Consider the following 20,033-nt stretch of genomic DNA (forward strand, 5'->3'; position numbering starts at 1 on the left):
CAAACACCGCTACAACTACTACAAGTCACATATCTTAAAGGGCTGAGGAGCAGAGATGGTGAAGGGTAGAAAGATGTGAGAGGCAATTCAAAAGGAGGCAATAACAGGGGTAAACTGGACGGTCGAGAGATGGAGTGGCACGATATTGGAAAAGGCAGTAGGCTGAGTAGGTTTTTGTTTTCCTATGTGTACTGTATGTGCGTATGTGTGTATCTGCCCAACCTGTGGCCAAGTTCCAAGAATGAATACAGCAGACACCTGGCATGAACTGTATAATAGCCCCCCCCCCCCTCTATCTGGAACCTGAACACAAAAGAACCTTCTTTACATATCTAAACAGAGCAGATGGCATTGGTGTATTGTGCCCGAGGTGTGTGTTTTTTGTGTGTCTGCATGACAAAAGAAGAGTGGAGTGGGCAGGTGTTTTAATGAATGTGTCGATATACAGTACACCAAAAAGAAAGAACACAGCAGCCTGCCTGGATGACTTTATTTCTGGTAGATAAAGACCTAGTCCAAACACAGCTCAGCCCTTATACTATGTAAAGTAGTAGACAAAGTACAACAGTCCATTCATATCTGTTGGAGGCTATTTTTTGTCCCTTCCGGATACTGTTCAAATACCTAATGTACGCCACAATAGACAAAAAGATGAAGAGAGATGATAAAGTAGAGCGAAATACAAAGAGGGGGATGGGGAACCATGGTTATAACATAAAGTTCTTCAAAGGTGTTCGACTAACAATTCTTTCCATCTGCAGTACGGTTAGATGTGTGCGCAATCACCCTAACAGCAGAAAGAAAGATGAACTACATAGACAGGGACAAAGAGAGCCACATTCAAACAGATCACTTGGAGAGATAAACTGGAAGAGAAACTGAGAGAATTAAAACAAAGTGGGCCCAAAAGAACGAGAACAGCAAACTTGAGTTTGACAAAAGAATGTGTGACGCATGAAGACGGCAGGGCCATGATGAGTCGGTGAGTCAGAAAGGGAACCACGTTATTTCTGTAAATAAGACATTCTTTAGCTTGTCTTCTGGGCTATTGGTGACCTGGATTTGTCAAATTCATGATGCCAACAATGCCAGTTTGCAAACGCATAACATGCACACTGAATTCCTCGGCTGGTGCATGTATGCCTGCTTTTAAACTATTTGTGTCATGTTTTCTTTTAGTGTTTGCTGCCTGTGATTTAAAGCCATTTTCATGAACTTTTAAAGCCATTTTCCTGCTATATTCCCACATGGGCTTAATTCACTTTCTGGACATTTTACGAGGGGGCTAGCAAAAAAAGTTCAGCAAAATAAAATATCTGCAGCAACTGATAAGGGCGCCTGTGTTCTCACATACAGCTACTCTGAACATTTTTTACGAAAATACTGGGGGTTCATGGCATGTGGAAATCGAATTTGGAGCATACCTACTATATAAACAATGGATTGGACAATAGACAGCAGCTGTCTTGTGATGTGATTTGTTTGGCAAAGTTCCACTGAGAGGCGGACAGTTTATGCAGAGTCACGAGAATCACCACACTCTGTTGGGATAAGACAAACAACACAAAACTGCTTCTTTCAAATCACCTCAGGGCTAAACAGACACAAAACGTTTCCTTTACAGCAACCATGCAAAGCGATTGCTCAAACGCTAGTGGGCATACCGCAAACTGACATGTCAGCATACATGTATTCACACAGAACAACAACAATAGAGATGTTTAAATACAGATCTGTCAGGAGGTGAAGGAAACAGCGTCAGTGTTATTGGTGCAGTATCAGCGGAAACACGATGTTCACAGATTCACTAGTTTGTCTTCCACACTCATTCCACCACATAAATTGTAGATAGCAGGCCTAAGCTGGTTTCAGACAAAAGCTTGGAAATGATAATCGGGTTCGGCTTGGGTTTGGTCATGCTGTTTACACTATTGATGTGATTTTAACACTGTACATGCCTGTTATGAGGCACAGCATTGCGCTCAGTTCAGATTCGGACACAAAAACAGATTATTGGGTTTGGCTTTCTAAGTTTTCTCTCTGATTCGGGCGAGTTCGAAAATTGCAGCCTGAGCTGCACTCTACACCCCCACCACACCTGCCACCACGTCTTAAATGCTAACAAACAATTCATGAAAACTGTATTTTGCATTTGCTTTAAATTTTATGTTTATATTGTATCTTGATCTGTCTCTCTGTCTCGATAGGTTGTTTCCAGCTATGTAATGTCTTTCGTCAGAACATGGAGATAGACCAGTGTCTACTGGAGTCTCTCCCCATTGGCCAGCGCCAGCGGCTGGTCAGGAGGATGCGCTGTGACCAAATACGGGCCTACTATGAGCGGGAAAAGAGCGTTCAGCGTCAGCAAGGTGCAATCAAGGTTCGATCATGGTCCACCCACCGCAAGAAGTACCATGTCCGCTTCAGCCCCACCGATGTCCTGCAGGATGCCATTATTCGCCATGACAATAAAGAAGGTGTGTATGAATATACAAGTGTGTCTGTGGTGGAGTGAAAAGCAGTAGTGTGTGTTGATGTGTATACAGTAAACATTTGATGAAGAGGACTTGCTATTTGATTTTCCTTGCTTGCTAGTCACATGCACTCAAATGCACATGCACACACTGAGAGCACTTGCTGGAACTAAACAGTGCTGCTGACTGCAGGTAACACAATGTGTTCTGCTGGAAGCCGTCCACTTGACTGAGGAGAACACAGTGGAGCTTTTATCCCGATACAAACAGATCTGAAAGATAAAAATACCCCAGCAGCGAGGATAATGTCTGCTGTTAAGAGCAGTCAGCCTGTTCACTTTGTTTTCTGCATAGTTCAGCAGCAGTGATAAGGGTATCTGAATTATTCTCCAAAGATAAACATGTGAAAGTAAAAAGAGCACATATGACATAGCTGCTTGTTTGGTTGTTTGGTAGCTTTACAAAGAAAACAGCTGGTTTATAAGATTAATGTTGCATTGTTTACAGAGTCATGGGCATTTTGACATTCATAATCCAAGCACAAAGGAAATACATCAACACAAACATTAGCATGTTAAAATATTAGCTCAGGAACAATGAATACTGGGCATTTTTTCAACCATTCAAACATTTGTTTCAATCAAATCGCCTGCCAATACTGGTGTACATGAATGGTTGTTAGTATCTATAAATACAGATGACTGAAGAAATTAACAGTAAAAATACATTCATAAAACATATGATTTGATAAACTGTCCTTTTGATTTCTTTTTCAGCTTTTTTGTTATTTTAACTGCCTTTAGTATATAAATATCATTGCATGCCCTTCTGTGTTTGTACTTGTGCCTGAAAATGTTGATTTGTGTCCGTGGGTTTGTTTCTATTTGTGTTCAGTGCTCATTTGCACATTTATCAGGCAAATGGACAATGAGAGCTTGTGTTGGACAAACAGTAGATTATATCTGGCCTCAGGCCTTTAGTTTAAGTAGGACTGCAGCCTTGTTGCCACTAAAAACACAAACACATTTTCAGACTGTTTTTATGGGATCAGATAGTCAATGAACTCATATGATTCCAAAAGAGTTCTTTACACTTCGCTCTAAAGGGCTCTGATATTCGTTCCAGCCACACTGTCTTACTTTTGGTCTATGCCAGTCATCTGTCAGTCATTTACCCAGCTGTCTGGTGCATCTGCGTCAGTCATACAAGCAGTATTTGCAGGTCACTGTGTTAATCTCTGCTCGCTGGCTGCCAAGGAGGTTCAGCTGGGGTCTGTGGAAGCAGCTGGTGCGCCAATGTAACAGCCAGACTAAAACCGGTGTTCCTTGGCTTGGAATGAATAAAATGTGATACCCCTCTGCCGAATGTCTACCTATCCCCCCCATCTCCACCATGTCCCCTAAACTGATACCAGACCACTGCTTTGCTTTGTGAGGCCTTCTGACCTTTTGATGGTGTTCAAGGCAAGAACTGGCTCTAGATTAAACAAAAGAAATAGACTCATGCAAAGAATCCCCTGTGTGAGGGGCAGATTCACTTCTAACGGACTGCTTGAGTCAAGGGACTGTTTGAGAGCTTTATGGTCTATTCATGTCATGTTGGCCTGTCCTGTTCTGCTGACTTACTTTCTGCATGTCTCTTTGTGGGGGCCTAGGGGTCTGTCCAAACCACTCTGATCCCTTTTGATGGTGGTTCGTGAGCATTCCTCAGTGGTGTTGGTGCACTGAGTTGTAACAGTTATTTTCACCATTGATGCTTGAGTTTGCTCTTTACTTCTTTTGTACTGAGTGATACGATTCGCCTCAGGGTAGGACCCTCCCCAGAGTAATGTGCGATCATTTCTGGATCACATAACTACAGAAGCATTTTAAGAGAAGAGAGAATGTGTTTAAGCACATGTTACACCCAGAGCATATGGGTTAATCTGTTGAATGAGAGTAACAGAAAAAGGAAGTTGAATTGACATTGCAAGAGTAACCGAGTCGTTTTGCCTAGAGAGCAGACTGCAACAGAAATATTCCTAAGAATATGCAATGGTTGATTTCATTTTTATGATGCCAGTCATATCTATATAAGAATTGACTTCCAGAAAAAATCTTATATAGTCATAGTATTATTGTTTAACCTTGATTTTATAAACTCCTTCAAGGGTTAACTGCAAATACAGATGTAAATTGATAAAACATAATCTTTACGCCATCTTTTACGAACTGTGCACGGCTCAACTTAGGCCCAACCAAATACTCAAATGGCTGATATTTCGTCCCTAACCCTTACCCTAACCTAAAACTTATCCTAACTTTGAAAAAGAAATGTCCTCACTTTCCAAAAATGTCTTCACTCTGTAGGTTCTATGCTTAAAATGGTCCACAGATATACAAGTACAGGAATACACACACACACACACACACATACACACACACACATAATCACGAAGGTTTTTTTTCTTATCAGTTGTCCTCTACAGGAAATAAGGAGAAACAATGAGATAAAGTGAAATAGGGTGAATAAAAGATGAGAAGGGTCAACACAGTATATAAATAAAAAACTGGACATAACAATAAATTGAAAATGAGAAAGGAAGATATTGTAAGGTGAACGTGACATTTTTTTTAAGGTACACTGCCTATAGGTGGATAGGAGCACACCATACCTCATCTCGCATCTTCATCACTATCGGCCATATGCAAACATCTGGCTCGCTTGCGTTTTGACATTTGGTGAAATTGTTTTCCCAAACCAATATCATAACTTCATCAAAGCCAGACACCATGGAAAGGCAGCAGCTGGTGTCCTTGTAGCTGCGGAACCTAGAACCAATTTTCAGCAGAATATTGATATTACATCTGACATCTCGGTGTCAGCTGTTTATACTGCAATGATCATTCCTGATAAAACTAAATATTATTACATGAGTTGTAAACGATTAAGTCTTGGGTGAGGTGAGTAAACAGGTGAGCAGCAAGTAGGACAATGTAAGATTCAAATTTACAATGGAGATGAATTTCTCAAGATAATTTTAAGCTACACAACCGTCCCTGGAGAGTCAATATCTTTGAAAGCTTTGTTAACCAGAGAAGGAATCCTGCTCTCTAAAAATGAGTTAAAGTTCATTTAGATCCCAATTAACAACTATATTATAACTATTATAACAGTGGCTACTTTTCCTCGGGTCCCTACAAGTTTTTAGGAAATGCCTCAAAAACAGATGATGCATAAATACAAAACCATATCTGTACAAAAATGAAAATACGTAACAACCATCATCAAATCAAAACCTATTAACACATAGGAACATTTATGTCTTTGTAACTTAAACCACAGGATTACAAATAAGGAAATGTAGTCACATCAAGTCTTCAATATCAACAAAGAAGGAAATTATATAAAGAAGAACACCATTTGTTCCCCTGATTTTTTATTTACCACGGTCTTTATGTTAAATATCATTTTAATAACCCATAACCACTTCCAATTGTCTTCAATGGGGATGTCAAAACCAAGCCAGAAACATTTCTGGTGTTGATGGTATCGAGGTCTCTGCATTAATGGACATATGCTTTCCCCCTGTGCTTATACCATGTGAGCATTTGGTGTATGTGTGTGCCAGCATACATGTTTGTGCATGCAGAGGTCTATAAAGTCTGAGATATTCTGAAAAGTGTAATTATTACGTGTTGTACAATAACTGTTCTTGTGTATGTGAATGTGCAGGCATGAAGAGTTGTCTGAATACCTACATTCCATTATTGATCAGGGTGCATAGAACTTCCCGCAGGCACAACACGGTCAGGGACTCACAGTCTCCAATCAGAGAGAGTGAATCGAGCAGAGGTAACAGTAATAGCTTTAATTCCCGAGTGGTGTTTTGGAGCATGGTTTTAGACACAGTTCATAAAATTGAATTATACAGTAGCTGAAAAAATATCAGAATGCTGTGTGCGCCACGCCGCATTACTTGTGTTGATTCAGTCTCCAGATCAGTGCAGCAAAGCTTTGTAAAAGTACCAGTCGATTCTCTGCAATTTTAAACAGGCCTTGTCCAGTCGTATCTAGCTCCTAAATACCATAGTCTTTCTCAGTCCTCAGTAGGGAATGCAGATCGATATTTTAATGATGAAACAGTAGATTTAGATCAATTTCATTGATCTCAATCTCATACAAAGACATTCATGCAGTTTAATAATACATACATTCAAATGTATCTTTGTCTTTTTTTTTTTTAAATAGGTTGTGTCTTTTGTCAAAAGAAATCATATTCTCCAGACTTGCATTCTTAATTGTGATGGATGTGCTGGACATCAGTGCAGCTGAAGCTGAAAATCAATTTACCACCTAGAGAAGTAGTGCTGTAGTAGGAAACTGCAGACATTAGGCTGCATGTCTTATAATAATCAGTCAGCCTGCCGTCACCACATCTCATCGACCCAACTCTCGAGTGTCTTGTTCAGTGGAGGGAACGTGTCACACTGTTAAAACTAGCCACTGATATTATATATATATATATATATAATTCTCCCCAGATGGTAAAGCGTGAAGCAGACAGAGATGATAACAGAAGGAGGAAGAGATGAATGTGGGTGTTAGTAAAAGACATTGCTATTTTTTTCCAGTAGACTGTGCTGGGACTTAAAGCTCATGTCAAACACCTGTCATATTTTTGACAGAACGGGGTCTAGGCCCTCAGAGTCGGTAAAGAAGGACGTTGGGATTTCACTGGAATCCAATTTTAAAAAACGTACAACCTTCAGTTAATACAGCAGGGATCTCTTTTTATGTCAACTGCATCATCAGGCAGCATATTGAAAGTTTTCACTGGCAGAGGGTTAATCTGGGCGCCTGATATTAAACCTTTGGTTCACTCGATGACTCATCATTGTTGCTAGGGGTTCAGGCTTAGAGGTTAATATAAAGTATTTTTCAGACATGAGTTTGCCCTCCTGCATGTGAGGAATGCAGCAGTAGACTGTGCGTTCATTAAACCAGTAAAATGTGGGAGGCAGGACATGACGTATAAATTCCTTTGCGGAAATCACGCATTTCTATGTAAAGCAGATCAACACAAGTTTTGGTCCTTTTTCACCCAAAGTCTAAAATCTCATTGTTTTTTCAAGTTGACCTCTGTTCAGCATCCTCCTCATTAAATTTCATTCTTAAATATGTGTCTTCCTTTTTTTTTTTATTCGAGATTTCAATCCACCCCTTTGAGAAACAGGTAGGAAAATGTCTATATCGGAAATTTTCTTCTTTTCATCAGAGGGGCTTATTATAAGCCCCTCTGGAAAAATGCATTATGTGCACTATTGTTCTTATAGAGGTTAACATTCTATTACTTCTGTGTTCGAGTGTTGAGTTAGACACTTATTCCCTACATATCAGCAGCCCATAAACTAATTAAAACACATTCACTTGTTTTAACTCCCTGTAGTGCTCACAAATAAGCAATTGCACTTTCCTAGTCAATCTGTGCTCGATCTGCTCAGGAGATTTCAAAAGTACTAATTTCCAAATAAAGGGAAGCATAGAGAGGACCTAATTTTGTATAAGTATATTTATTTGTCTTCATCATGAGGCTATTTACACAATGATGAGATTAAAACGGCGAACCACCAATATCATAGTGGTTGCAGATAAGTCGTTAGAAATGCTTGGCATTAAATATGAAAACGCATTTACACCCTTGGGTATTTGCTGTAAATTGATGGCACCGTCATATCGACTTTTAACACCTGAAATACATTAAATCATCTTGTCACTGAATAAGTAGACTGGAGATTCCCGATCCGTCCCATATAACTCATCATAAGATAATCTGCATTTAGAGTTAAACATTATTGGAAAACCGTACAGTACCTTTATTTTCATCTGGGTTGAAACACAGGAAACATGTCAAAGCTCATTTCAGAAACATGGGGCAGTGAGGTAAGACGGTCCCTCTTGTGGCTATGACTGCGTGATAAGGACAATCGAGACAGATGCATTTATAATGCTGAGGGATTTGAACAGGGGCTGCCAAGGAACGATGCTGCACAGAGGGGGAGAGTATGTGTGGTTGGTAGATGAAGAAAATTGGCAATTCATCTGTAAGTGGCATATTATTGAAGCTGCATTACAGGGACTGTATCAAATGCATGGAATATCATAGGCCTGTATGATAAAGAAGGGCAGAATTGAAAAGAGAGTGAAGAAAAGTGCAGTTTCCAAAGAAGATGCTTGTTCAGCGTGTGCATCACATCTACTCCTAGCAGCTCAAGTTCAAATAAGAATTGTCTTGTTGTTACTGGCTCGACTTGCTGTGGAGGTTTGTCATGTCGCTTCGTAGAATAGCAAGGAAGTAAAATAAGGTCTGGGGAAATTTAGAATTGTGGGCTTACCAGGGCATAAGGGTGGGGGGGTTAGTCTGGATGCATCGTCAGTAGGGCGTCCAGGTAACATTTAGCATGCATTGACCTTATTTAGGATTTCCCCTCATCTTCTCTGGTTCTGCCTCTTCTACTCTTTATACCAGTTCCTAGCTGGTTGCCATGGTAACTCCACATATGTGTCAAACAGCTGTTTTGTAATTTTCCACAAAATGACAGCCGACTTTGCCTCGTGCCCACTCTCCGTTTCCCTACCATCGACCTTACGATGGCGATACACACATACCAACACACACAAGACCGATGCTTGAGGTCAGCATATATTCAAACAAACTGACATATAAAGATTTCCCATAAAGACAAAACGACTGTGGTTGCTGTGGGACAAAAAAATATATTTGTTCTTCTGTGCCTGTGTAAATCACTATGGATATAAATCTTTATGATGACCAGGGTTGCTTTTCCCTTTCAGCTAAATTACAACACAGGCAAATGTGGTCATTCTTCACTTTAAACCTTCTACCTCTGAACAGTCACCTTAACCAATGTAAAGGCTTTTCCCATTTGCTATAAAATATTACTTTCTCTAATTCACCGCTGAATAAAATAAATGTGCACAGCTGGAAATCACCTGGATAACTAAATGTACATTTTGCCATTTTCAGTCACTTAAGAGCTAAAATGCCAGATAACCATCTGTATCCATTCTGATGCTTACATACAGTATGGCTGTCTGTCTCTGTTGGTAAAATCCTTTTAACCATTACACCAATTGGATTTACTGAAAGCAGATTCACGCTTAGAAGAGATCACTTAAAGGAAAGTTGTTTGGTATTAATACCTGACATTTCTGGTTTTCTGGTCCAAAACAAATACTACATTGATGCAGTGGCTTACATTGGTTGGTAGTGATACAACTGCCAATGGTACAACAGTAGTATTGATTCCTGTTGTTTATACTGCCATACTGCTTTTTTTAAAGCCTGAGGGTCAATATATATCGCTCTTGACCTTTTGCCCCTATTTAGACACAGTCATTAATATGTCATACAACTCACACTGTCTGTAAAAGATTGCCAGTTTTTCACAGACCAAAAATCCTCACCGCTGGCAATTGCCAAACTTCAAATTGTACAGTAATTTGTTTTTGTTTCTAGGCAAATTATATCACACTATCCATGCGTTAAAAATTCTCTAAAAGAAGATACAAAATAAAAGTCACAGACTCCAAAAAGTGAATGTTTGTTCCTGTGGCTCTTGTTTCAACCCTCCACGAAATTGTATGGAGATCAGTTCAGTAATTTATGTGTAATCCTGCTAATAGACAGACAGACAATTGGCAATGAAAATATCCTTAGTGGAGGTAATGAGCAGCTCTGTCAGATACCGTCTGGTAGACAAGAGGGCGAGAGCATCCTCTATTCCCTAGCAACTACTTAAGCGTTATATGTGCATTAATTGTTGGTTTAGAGTCCTGAGCCCCCACAGTGTTTTGAGGAGTCGGGAGATAATTGTGCTGATTGACTCTAATGTTGGTCAGTTTGTTTCTCATCAACCATTTAAAGACCATTAAGCACTGAAGGCCATTAGAGGTCTGGAAAAACAGTCTTTGTACAGAGTCTGTTCGGCCTGTCTGATTCTGGAACACGCACAGAACTTCTAAGATGGTTCAAGGATTAGTCATCTGAGAGAAAAATCAATGCATAGACTTTTTTTTTAATTTCTCAAATTGAAATAATTAGCATTTGCTGGTTAGGTCTTCTTTAATACGACAATCTATTGCTCTGTTTTATTAATTTCTTTGTCACTTGATCACCTTTGGCTGTGCAACTATCAAGTTCTCACTCTGCCAGTATTAATAGGAATATCTCCTGAAAAATATATCCTGGAACTAAGAAAACTGTTTTTTCTTGATAAGTATTTTAGTGTCCTTAAATAAGTAAATTATGAAACAAACATCCTTTACATGATTAATATATTATTTACTGTTGTGAATGAACACATGGGGGGTGTCAGTGCATTGGTATCATTTGTACATTAGCCATGATTTGCTGATGCTTTTGTGCTGTCTTAGCAAAAACTGAATATTAAAAGGTCAGGTGTATTGCTGTGATGCTTTAGAACTGATAAGTTTGACCCTGGTGTTCCTGATAAATTAAATTATGCTCATGAGTATGTGCTCATGCAGCAGAGAGTTTGGGAGTTGGCCTGTGGGGAGAGGTCAGTTTATCATCTGAAGCATGTTAATGAAGGTTAGAGTCATAAATAGTAATAACACATTCAGTTGTTATTGAAAGAGGTGGTCATTTGAATATATATACTAGTGTCTGAGGCAATATTTTGATTTTGTTGTATTTAATTAGTGAGTATTGTGATGTGCTTTACCTGTGTGTGTGTGTGTGTGCGTGTGTGTGTGTGTGTGTGTGCGTGTGTGTGTATGGTTTGTGTGTGTGGGTGTGCTTATTTAAGCATGTCTGCTTAGATGATAACCCTTTCAGTGAAATTACCTCTCGTTGGTCATCAACAGGGTTCATTAATTGGAAAATATCACCATGCACATTGCCATGGTTACTATCCTCAGAGCCATTGGGTAACCGCTAGAGTGTGTCTCCAGTTGGATAGCGTGACATTGTTGTTGTTTTTATTCTTACATGGTCATACAGGGTTTAGTCAGTATTCATGTGAGGCTGTTATTGAAATGGAATATGTCCACACCATGGCACTCCACCTCCCTCCCTTTGTCCAGCCCACTCTATTTATCTGTCAAACACTCCAGTACACTGCCTTGCTCCTTCTCCCCCTGTCTCCAGCTGTGCCCTGTTTTTTTTTTCATACATGTTGTATTAAGCAATCTGTCTGTGGTTTGGTATAATCACTGTGATCTTGTACTGTTCACTACTCTCTGTTTTCTTCAGTAGATCTGTGTCAGTGTGTGAGCGGGTTGTGTGGCTCACTGGAGCTCAAAGGGTGTGATGTGAATCTGTGTAACCCAGAGGGTTTGTGACCTGCTGCTGAAACAAGGAGCTAACACACACACACACACACACACACACACACACTCTGTAACACTTAGCTGCACTGATGCTACAAGGACATTTAAAGGACACTTCACATATATTGGTTTTGGCAGGGAGTGTCACAGATCAGTATGCGTGCTATATATGCTTGTTTGTATGTGTCTGTCTCTCGTGGCCTTAGTGTCATGTCTGTGCTCACATGCTCGCAGGTGTTAACATACTGATGTTTATTCCTTTGCAGTGTTGCGTCTCCTGAAGGAAGGAGCAGACCCCAGCAGTCCCATTTCTTCTAGGGGATCCTTGCTACACTTGGTAAGTTATAACTGATCAGATTATAATCACTGAATGTAAGAAATGTCTGTATTTATGCTAAAAAAAGAAGATACACATTACCTTGAGCTGAGAGTGTATTGACATTATGCTGCAACTAACTATGCTGAATAATATCAAGAAGAGAGAGGTTGTCATTCCTCTCACACAGCGGTATACCACTAACCATTCTTTGTGCCTTTATTTTGTAAATGTGTGCACTCAAGGCACCCCTGTAGCAATACAAGAATATGGTAATTCAATTGCTGCACATTATATATTCCACATTTATTTGTTATTATGCATTGGACCACTCATGTGTGCTATTTACTGTTTGTGATGCATCGGAAAATATATTTTTCTGCAAACTAATATTAAAGAAATCTACTGTCCTTGCCCTTTGCAGTGTGCTCGCCACGACAATGTCTTCGTTGCCGAGCTTCTGATTGATCGAGGTCTGAATGTCAACCTGCAGGACGAGGACCAGTGGACAGCTCTGCATGTAGCGTGTGTGTGTGACAATGCCGATGTCGTGCTATTGCTACTGCTGGTGAGAAACACATGCACACACAGGCATCCAGCATTTTGGGGAGGCTAATTTATACAGTACCACACAGTCGTAGCATGAATGTACTTTTTGGACATGGCTAGTATAATTTTCTTGTTGATCCTTAGAATCCCAAGCGTGTTTGGATTAGTGTTTTGGAAAGCCTTGGCATACAAGCTTCATATTTTGAATTAGCTTTGAACCATGGGCTCTATTCACATTAGTCATCCATAATTTTCTGTCCAAGTGGAGCATATTCCATTGCTGACGGGTTTTGGATTATTAAAGGTCTCAAATGAGACTTTGTTTTTCTTTCACAAACCCAGCCGAATCACTGAAAATGACAGTGCTAAGATATTTGGTATTGTGCCTGATATCAAAGAGAGAGCCCATTCTTTGGACAACGTCTTGACAAGAGCTGCGGTTTTACTGATTGGGTCCATACCGAGAGCCCGGCCAGCTGCAGGGGAGGGTATGCACATCCAGCCCAATCAGTGGGCTGGGTCCACTCTGCTGGTGTTGATTAGACCAAGGGAGGGTTGACTGCAGTCGGGAACGTGGTCGAGTCTTGTACAGTCTGGCTCTGTTGATTGGGTCCTGGGTGACTGCCGGCTGCCTGTCTGCAGGGCAGGAAAGAGATGTTCCTGTGAGGAAAGGAAATGTTTGAAGAGCTGCCAGGCAAGGGGTGTGCAGAGTGAATCTGTCAGCCTGTGCTGGCTACGTCACTATTGGATCCATGTACTGTGTGCATTTAGAGTTTGCAATATTTACTCCAAACATTCATGCATACTGCAGCTGATAGAGCAGGGTGTGATATAGATATGCCATATGCAATTTTTCCAGTAAATTGGGGCTGGGCAATATGACCAGAAAATTGATATCACGGTTATTTCAAACTTTTACCTTGAGTATGACAAACACTTGTATTCCTTTTCCTGGTCCAATCAGCTAGGTCGATGGGTTCTGAAAGGAGTGCCCAAGGCTCTTCTTGTCTGCCAGGGTAAAAATAGCTCCAGTCATGACTTATTTCCAATAGAGATGCAATGGTTCTTTTCTTCTGTTTATTAATTTTGACAGCTATCTTAATTTTGACAGCTCCCCCCCAATGCCCACAGTCCTTCTGTTCTGTTCTCAAGCTGTTCCCTTATCAGAGCTGTAAGTGGGAGATCTGCCCTCTAAGTACACAGTAACAGGTTTACACTTTAATGAGAAATGGAACAGTAGTCTCGCAAAAGCAGCTTGACTTGCAGCCTTATCTTTGATTGGCACCAGAAGGAATTGTCCTGCACATATATACTAATCTATTATGTCCTATTCCACCATCTCTAACTCTGTTTCCCCTCCCCTCACTCTCTGCTTTCCGTACCTGATTTCCCGTCTCCAGTTCCTACTCAGAGAAGCAGAGTGGTTTTCTGCTGACAGAGATGTTACCAAGCTCATCTTATGGGGAAAGTAGAGGGGTTGGTGAGAAGTCTGGGTGCATTGTCGTGCTATGTCCGGATTGGCAGTAATGTTAATTCTCTTATCTCCTGCCTCCAAACAGCAGGAGAGCGTGTAAGCCATTTCTAAACACTCTCATTCCCAGCCCATTTCCAAACCCATTCCTAAACCTATTCCTAGCTCTAGCTGTGGTTAATATTCATCACTGCGACTCTGGCAGGATTAACTGGAGGAGCAGAGACACAGTGGCTCGTCACTTATAGAAAATAACAACATGACAGGGTGTGTAGTCTTAGTAAATAATTACACAAAAAACGTACATTCTTGGTATTAATAATATAATTAGGGCGTGAAAACAGTTAGTGATTATCAAACAAAACCAGAAGGAACTCTGTTTACATTTCCAGTGTTAAATACATGTGCATGCATCAGGATGCATTAATAGAGGTTCATGATCTCTTTCTGTTCTATCTGAAATGGCCCTCTATTCAAACCACAGCCCACAGGATACGCATCAAATCGTATTTCTTCTAGTGGCTCAATTATTTCTTTCCAATTTAATTTCTTGTGAAATCCCCAAAAGCATTTGGTGAGTGATTATGGTGACTTACAGACTTGCAATCATTTTGCTTCAGTATATGCCAGAGTGAGTTTTTGACACAGAGTTGAATATCTGGACTCTTGGAGAACATAAGAAGAATTCTGATCCCTTAAATTGTTAAACATTACTTCACTTCAACTATTTAATAACTGATGGTTGTCTTTCCTCTTTTTTCCAGACATGGCGTAGCTCCACAGGAAATAATGACTTCTAACTTGTGCAGCTGAATATGTACCTATGTAGTCATGTGATGGACTGGAAGCAGGTTCTGCTCCTTCGTAAAGTTAACAACACGTCTTGGTTTGCAGTTGCAGGATTGACCCACTTTCCGTTCTTGTAAATGATGAGTTTAAAACTTCTGAACTCTGAGTTGTTTGAAGTCAAACGATTACCAGCAAGCCCCTGGCAGCGCTGAACTCCACTTCATCCCAGTAGATTTTTTTTTTGGGGGGGGGGTATCTGCTGATAATGTGTCTGTGAAAAATAATTTATATTTCACAGACACATACTACTACTGCAAGAAATACAAGACAAAAGAAAAATAGTCTGGTAATAACCTTTTATTACCAAACGCCATTTATAGTATCGTAATCAATATAAAACTTGTATAAACACAAACAGGCATAAAACCAATTTAGAAAAAACAACCATCAAATAGTACACACTTCCATACAGAAAAGGAAATGCAAGTATTGTTAACAGACTAACAGCTTTTTGTGTTGATGCACGTTACAGAATTGCACTTTATCTGTTGAAACGTTATGAATACATTGTCCTGTATCAGTATCTGTCAAATCGTTTGTGGAACAAAAATTTTGTTCGAGGATGATATTGGGTCATTTTGATCCTTCACACACCTGCGATTGCAGAAAGTTATATGATCTGAGATATAATAGATCCAAAGGAGAATTGATCTTTAAAAAACGTGTGTGGGGACTCTATGTGTTTGGTACATGTCCACTATGCCAATGACGGTGTCCAGCTCAGCACTAACTGCCTTTGGGAGTGCTCTCCGCACACAGCTTGTTGTTTTTATTGATTCTGTGGCAGTCACTGCATATAACAATTGCCATTATGATCCACGGGCAGAATGGTGTTAACAGATTTCCATCTCTGGGACGTCCACAGTGGATCCATCATATTGTGGCGGGGAGCGCGTCTGGGTCAGAAGTCGACTTGTTAACCCCCTTGTATCCTGCATGGCTGGCAGCCCGCACTAACTCGTTTATATCTGTCATCCCTTATCATATGAACTCACACTCATGATTTATGTCTCCTGATCAATTGCCTACACATCATATCATGCTTACCTCGGCGTAATACATGCGTGTCTGTTGGTGGCGGAGCTTTGTGTGGCACACAAGGAACTCATGATTTAATTATTTCTGTAGTCACAGTTTTCTGTTATTGTCAGATTGTATTTAACAAGGCTCAGGAGAGCAGGCATAACATTTCTACATTTATTTAGCACATTTTCACAGTGGATTGTTATGTTCAACAATGTCACTGGAGGATAATGACATCTGTTTCTATCAGGCTGTCACGAAATTACATCCCAGGGTGGAATACAAAATTAGACTGTATTCATAGTTCAAAATTCTCGAGCCACTAAATACATTTTGAGTTTTGTCTAGCTGGTTCTTGTGCAGTTGCGAGTGAAATTGGTCAGTGGTGAGAGTGACAGAACAGGATGTATGTTTCAGCCAGCTGATAACTTTATCCATCCAGACTCCTATTGACTTTTACTGGACCTTGAAGTGAATCGTCTTGATAGGCACACATCTATCCCACGACACACACGCACGCACAAAAGCTCTCACATTAGCAGATGCACCCTGAGAGGAGCCTTCAGGTTTATGAGGTGATCTGATTCGGGGGTGAAGCACAAATCAAAAGTGCTTAAATGGTGGTTCAAATTTGGCAGGAGTTGTATAGAGAAGATTCAAGGTTGGAGTGTGTGTGTGTGTTTGTGTGTGTGTGTGTGGTGATAGGCAGAGGCGGTATAATTTTATGCTGTCTCTCTCCGACTCACTCATCACCTCTCCTCTTGCTCCTCAAGCCGTGCTCCACATTGCGATAAGGTCTCCAGTTTTCTCATGAATATTCACAAAGCAGCTGCAGATAGTTGTTAATGTTAATTAATTCTCTTTGTTAACCCCCAATAAACCCTTGTAAGTGAGGGAAATCGGCTCTAGACGACGCAGATGGTCACACAATGAAACTGCAAACCTCAACAGAAAAGATTCCCTGATAACTAAAATTGACAGCATTGTAGGCTGCCTTCATCAAGCCATAATTGCTTGGCATTTCCTGGCTGTAAAATATTTCCTCTGAATATGTGCAAAACACATTGAGGAAGTGAAAAACAAAATCCAGCTGCCTAGTCCACTGCATCAAACAGTGTAAGGGTGCTTTGAGGTTTTTGCGGCTCAGTGTCCTTGTGGTGTTGCTGATTGGTTTTTCGAGCACTGAGGTTAACCACTTTTCGTGTTGATCCCTCAACTGGCTCCCTCCTGGCATCTTAACCCATTTTCCTTCCATTTCTCCGCTTTCCGTACCCCTTCGCTCTTCGGCTGCCTAAGGACTCAGCCATAAATCTCTTTGCCGCACTGCAACTGGGTCGTTGGAATTCTATTAGCTGTAAATATTCAATAAGGATCCTCAATTAGAGTCTTCTGTCCCTGTTATCAGACTTGGTCCAGCTATGATCGTTACCCCGGCTTGTTTTTTATGGTTTAGTCAAACAACAAGATGCGATTTACAGCCGGATGCTGACAATTGCCCCTTTAAAGGATGTAGGTTACTTTTATTGCCTGATGATAAAAATGAGAAGGACAGGATAAAGTCCACATCAGTAACTGAAGGAAGATTTTGCACGGCTTGAACACATTTCTGCTCTACGGCTAAAGCTCTGTTAGAAATAATAACTGCAGTAGAGTTTCCCCACAGAGAAGCAATCAATCATAACCATTGTGACCAATGACTGTTCTGTAGTCAGAGTAACAGTCATTAAAGGACCCCGAGGGAAGGTCCCCCCATGTTATCTCATGCTTTGGCAGGGTCCTTGCTGAGTAAACACACATTAATCTTGTCACATGCACACATGCGGCCCCCCCCTAATGATCCCAGGTAATGGTAACCAACGCCCTTGCTCTTCACTGCCCCCCCCCCCCCCCCCGACGTTATTTAATGAGTTCTTTATTTCAATGTATTGTCTGTTAATGTCTCCTTGTATCTGCTCAGAGATGCGTCTCTGGAAATTCAAGATAATTGTTTCTACTTTATCATTGATTTAAGTCTGATGAATGGGCCCGGCTAAAACTCAGTTTGCGTTTGTCTTCTCTGCTTCTTTTTTTTCCGCCCCTTCGTCTGGAAGACCGGAGTGAATGTTATGCTGCAGGACGTCAACGGAAACATTCCTCTGGACTACGCCTCCGAGGGAACAGAGAGCAGCTACATCCTCAGAAAACACCTGGAGGAAAATGGTAGAGTTCACCACACATCTTATTAAAAGTGAAATATTTACCATGAGCTCTTTTTTAAGTGGATCTCTGCCAAGTTTACATGTCAAAGTCCGGTTACATGCCATAACAATCTTTATCTCGGTATCACTCCAGTATCAGTTGGTTTGTTTTGAAGACAAAACATTTAAAATTGCAAAAGAGAAAAAGAGTTTACGGAACTCCCTCTCATCATCTTAGCTTAAGGCAAATATCCACATTAGCCACTACTAGCATAGACATAAACATACATGCAAGTTCTTTGAAATCAGTGTTTTTATTTCATATTTGTCATAGGAAGAAGAAACATTTAAATACTAATTTCGCTATACTTTTTTTGGCTAATTTCAATGTTATAATGCCCCTATCAGAGACAGTAAAATCAATGCAATGAGTAAAATTAATATTTATTGCCTACGCTTAAAAAGTACTGAAAATGTGATTTCTGCTGTTAAAATGAAGGTGTTCCGTGTGTGTGTAAAAGTGTAGGACACTCACACACCTAATGATGGTGGATTGCAAGCGGGGCACTCGTCGCCCACAGAGGAGTGAGAAGGTCAATGGGGGAGCTGCAAATAACAGAGTTTAAGGCAGAGGAACGTTGGAGTCACACAGAGACAAAAGTGTTAGAGGCACAGACATAGAATGACAGACGGAAGGCTGGGAAATGTGTCAGAGAAATATAGAGAGACAAGCAGAAAGGAAGTAACTGGAATCGTGCTGACAATGCTAGACAGATATAGACAATGATGGAGGGTCCACATCCATCTGTGATTGGCCACACATGAGGCTTCACAGAATCACATGACAAATGCGAGCCTTTACAGACAATATCTCATCATAGCTTGGACCACCATACAAACACACACACACATACACACATACACACACACACACACACACACACACACACACACACACACACACACACACACACACACACACACAAACACTCTCTAATGCTAACCACATAATTTGTTTGAGACTTTTCTCTGCTTCGGTGTGCCAGTCCCTGTGGTGATATCTATCCTCCTGCATACCTTCAGCTTTCTCTTGATACCCCCCCCGCGCTGGGCTTTGCCACCATGAAGCACACTCTTACTCACACAGGCCTGCTCAACCTCTGTTGCTATAGCAACTTGGTTGCATGCTCTCTATCCCCATCAAAGTTGTGTGGTTGTGGGAGAGACATGCTGTCCATGTGTCTCTACATCAGGGAAAGAGGAGGCGAAAGAGAAATCGTTTTTTTTCCCTCTCAGTGCTGTTGCTTGGTGGCTTATGTTTCACGCAATACTTGATTCTTACATGTATTGGTACCTAAGAGAATAACATTCTCATGTCTCAAATACTCACGAACCTTGAGGCACTTGTGTTAGCAAAGATAAACTTATTGATTAGTTGATACAACCACTCTATTTGGAAGAGTCCCATTAGTTAGTGGCCCAGAGCTCATCCCAGTGAAATAAAGATTGATTGATAATCAATTACAGCAACTGAAATCAGGTCCACGGTATTAATGTGACTGTGGAGCAGTGCATAGCTCTTGATTGAGATGCCCTTTTAGATCTCTGTGGGCCCACAAGAAAAGCTTCAGTGGCCTTTAGAGATTGGGGCTTTGTTCGAGTGTAGGATGACCTTCTGATTCGTATTCAAGTGTCATCGGATCCATGGCTTCGTACCTCATGCGCGTGGCTTTGGTATTTTGCATGATGGGGTTTCCTGTTAAACATCAGTTAGTGCTGTACGTACACTGCACTACTTCTGTAGAATCTGGGGAATCCTT

The 20,033-nt window shown here is 40.7% G+C and overlaps 1 protein-coding gene across 1 annotated transcript in view; it reads left to right on the forward strand.

Annotated features, from left to right (window-relative positions):
- Window positions 1-2,221: 2,221 nt before the first annotated feature.
- myo16 (myosin XVI) overlaps window positions 2,222-20,033 on the forward strand; it is a 74,314-nt gene continuing 56,502 nt past the window's right edge. The window contains exons 1-4 of the mRNA XM_062403398.1: window positions 2,222-2,477; window positions 12,095-12,165; window positions 12,569-12,712; window positions 18,127-18,235. Coding sequence (XP_062259382.1) covers window positions 2,243-2,477; window positions 12,095-12,165; window positions 12,569-12,712; window positions 18,127-18,235 — 559 coding nt within the window. The 5' untranslated portion in view covers window positions 2,222-2,242. The remainder of the gene's footprint in view (window positions 2,478-12,094; window positions 12,166-12,568; window positions 12,713-18,126; window positions 18,236-20,033) is intronic.

This window comes from Platichthys flesus, chromosome 13 (genome assembly GCF_949316205.1).
Source record: "Platichthys flesus chromosome 13, fPlaFle2.1, whole genome shotgun sequence".
Lineage (NCBI taxonomy): Eukaryota > Metazoa > Chordata > Actinopteri > Pleuronectiformes > Pleuronectidae > Platichthys > Platichthys flesus.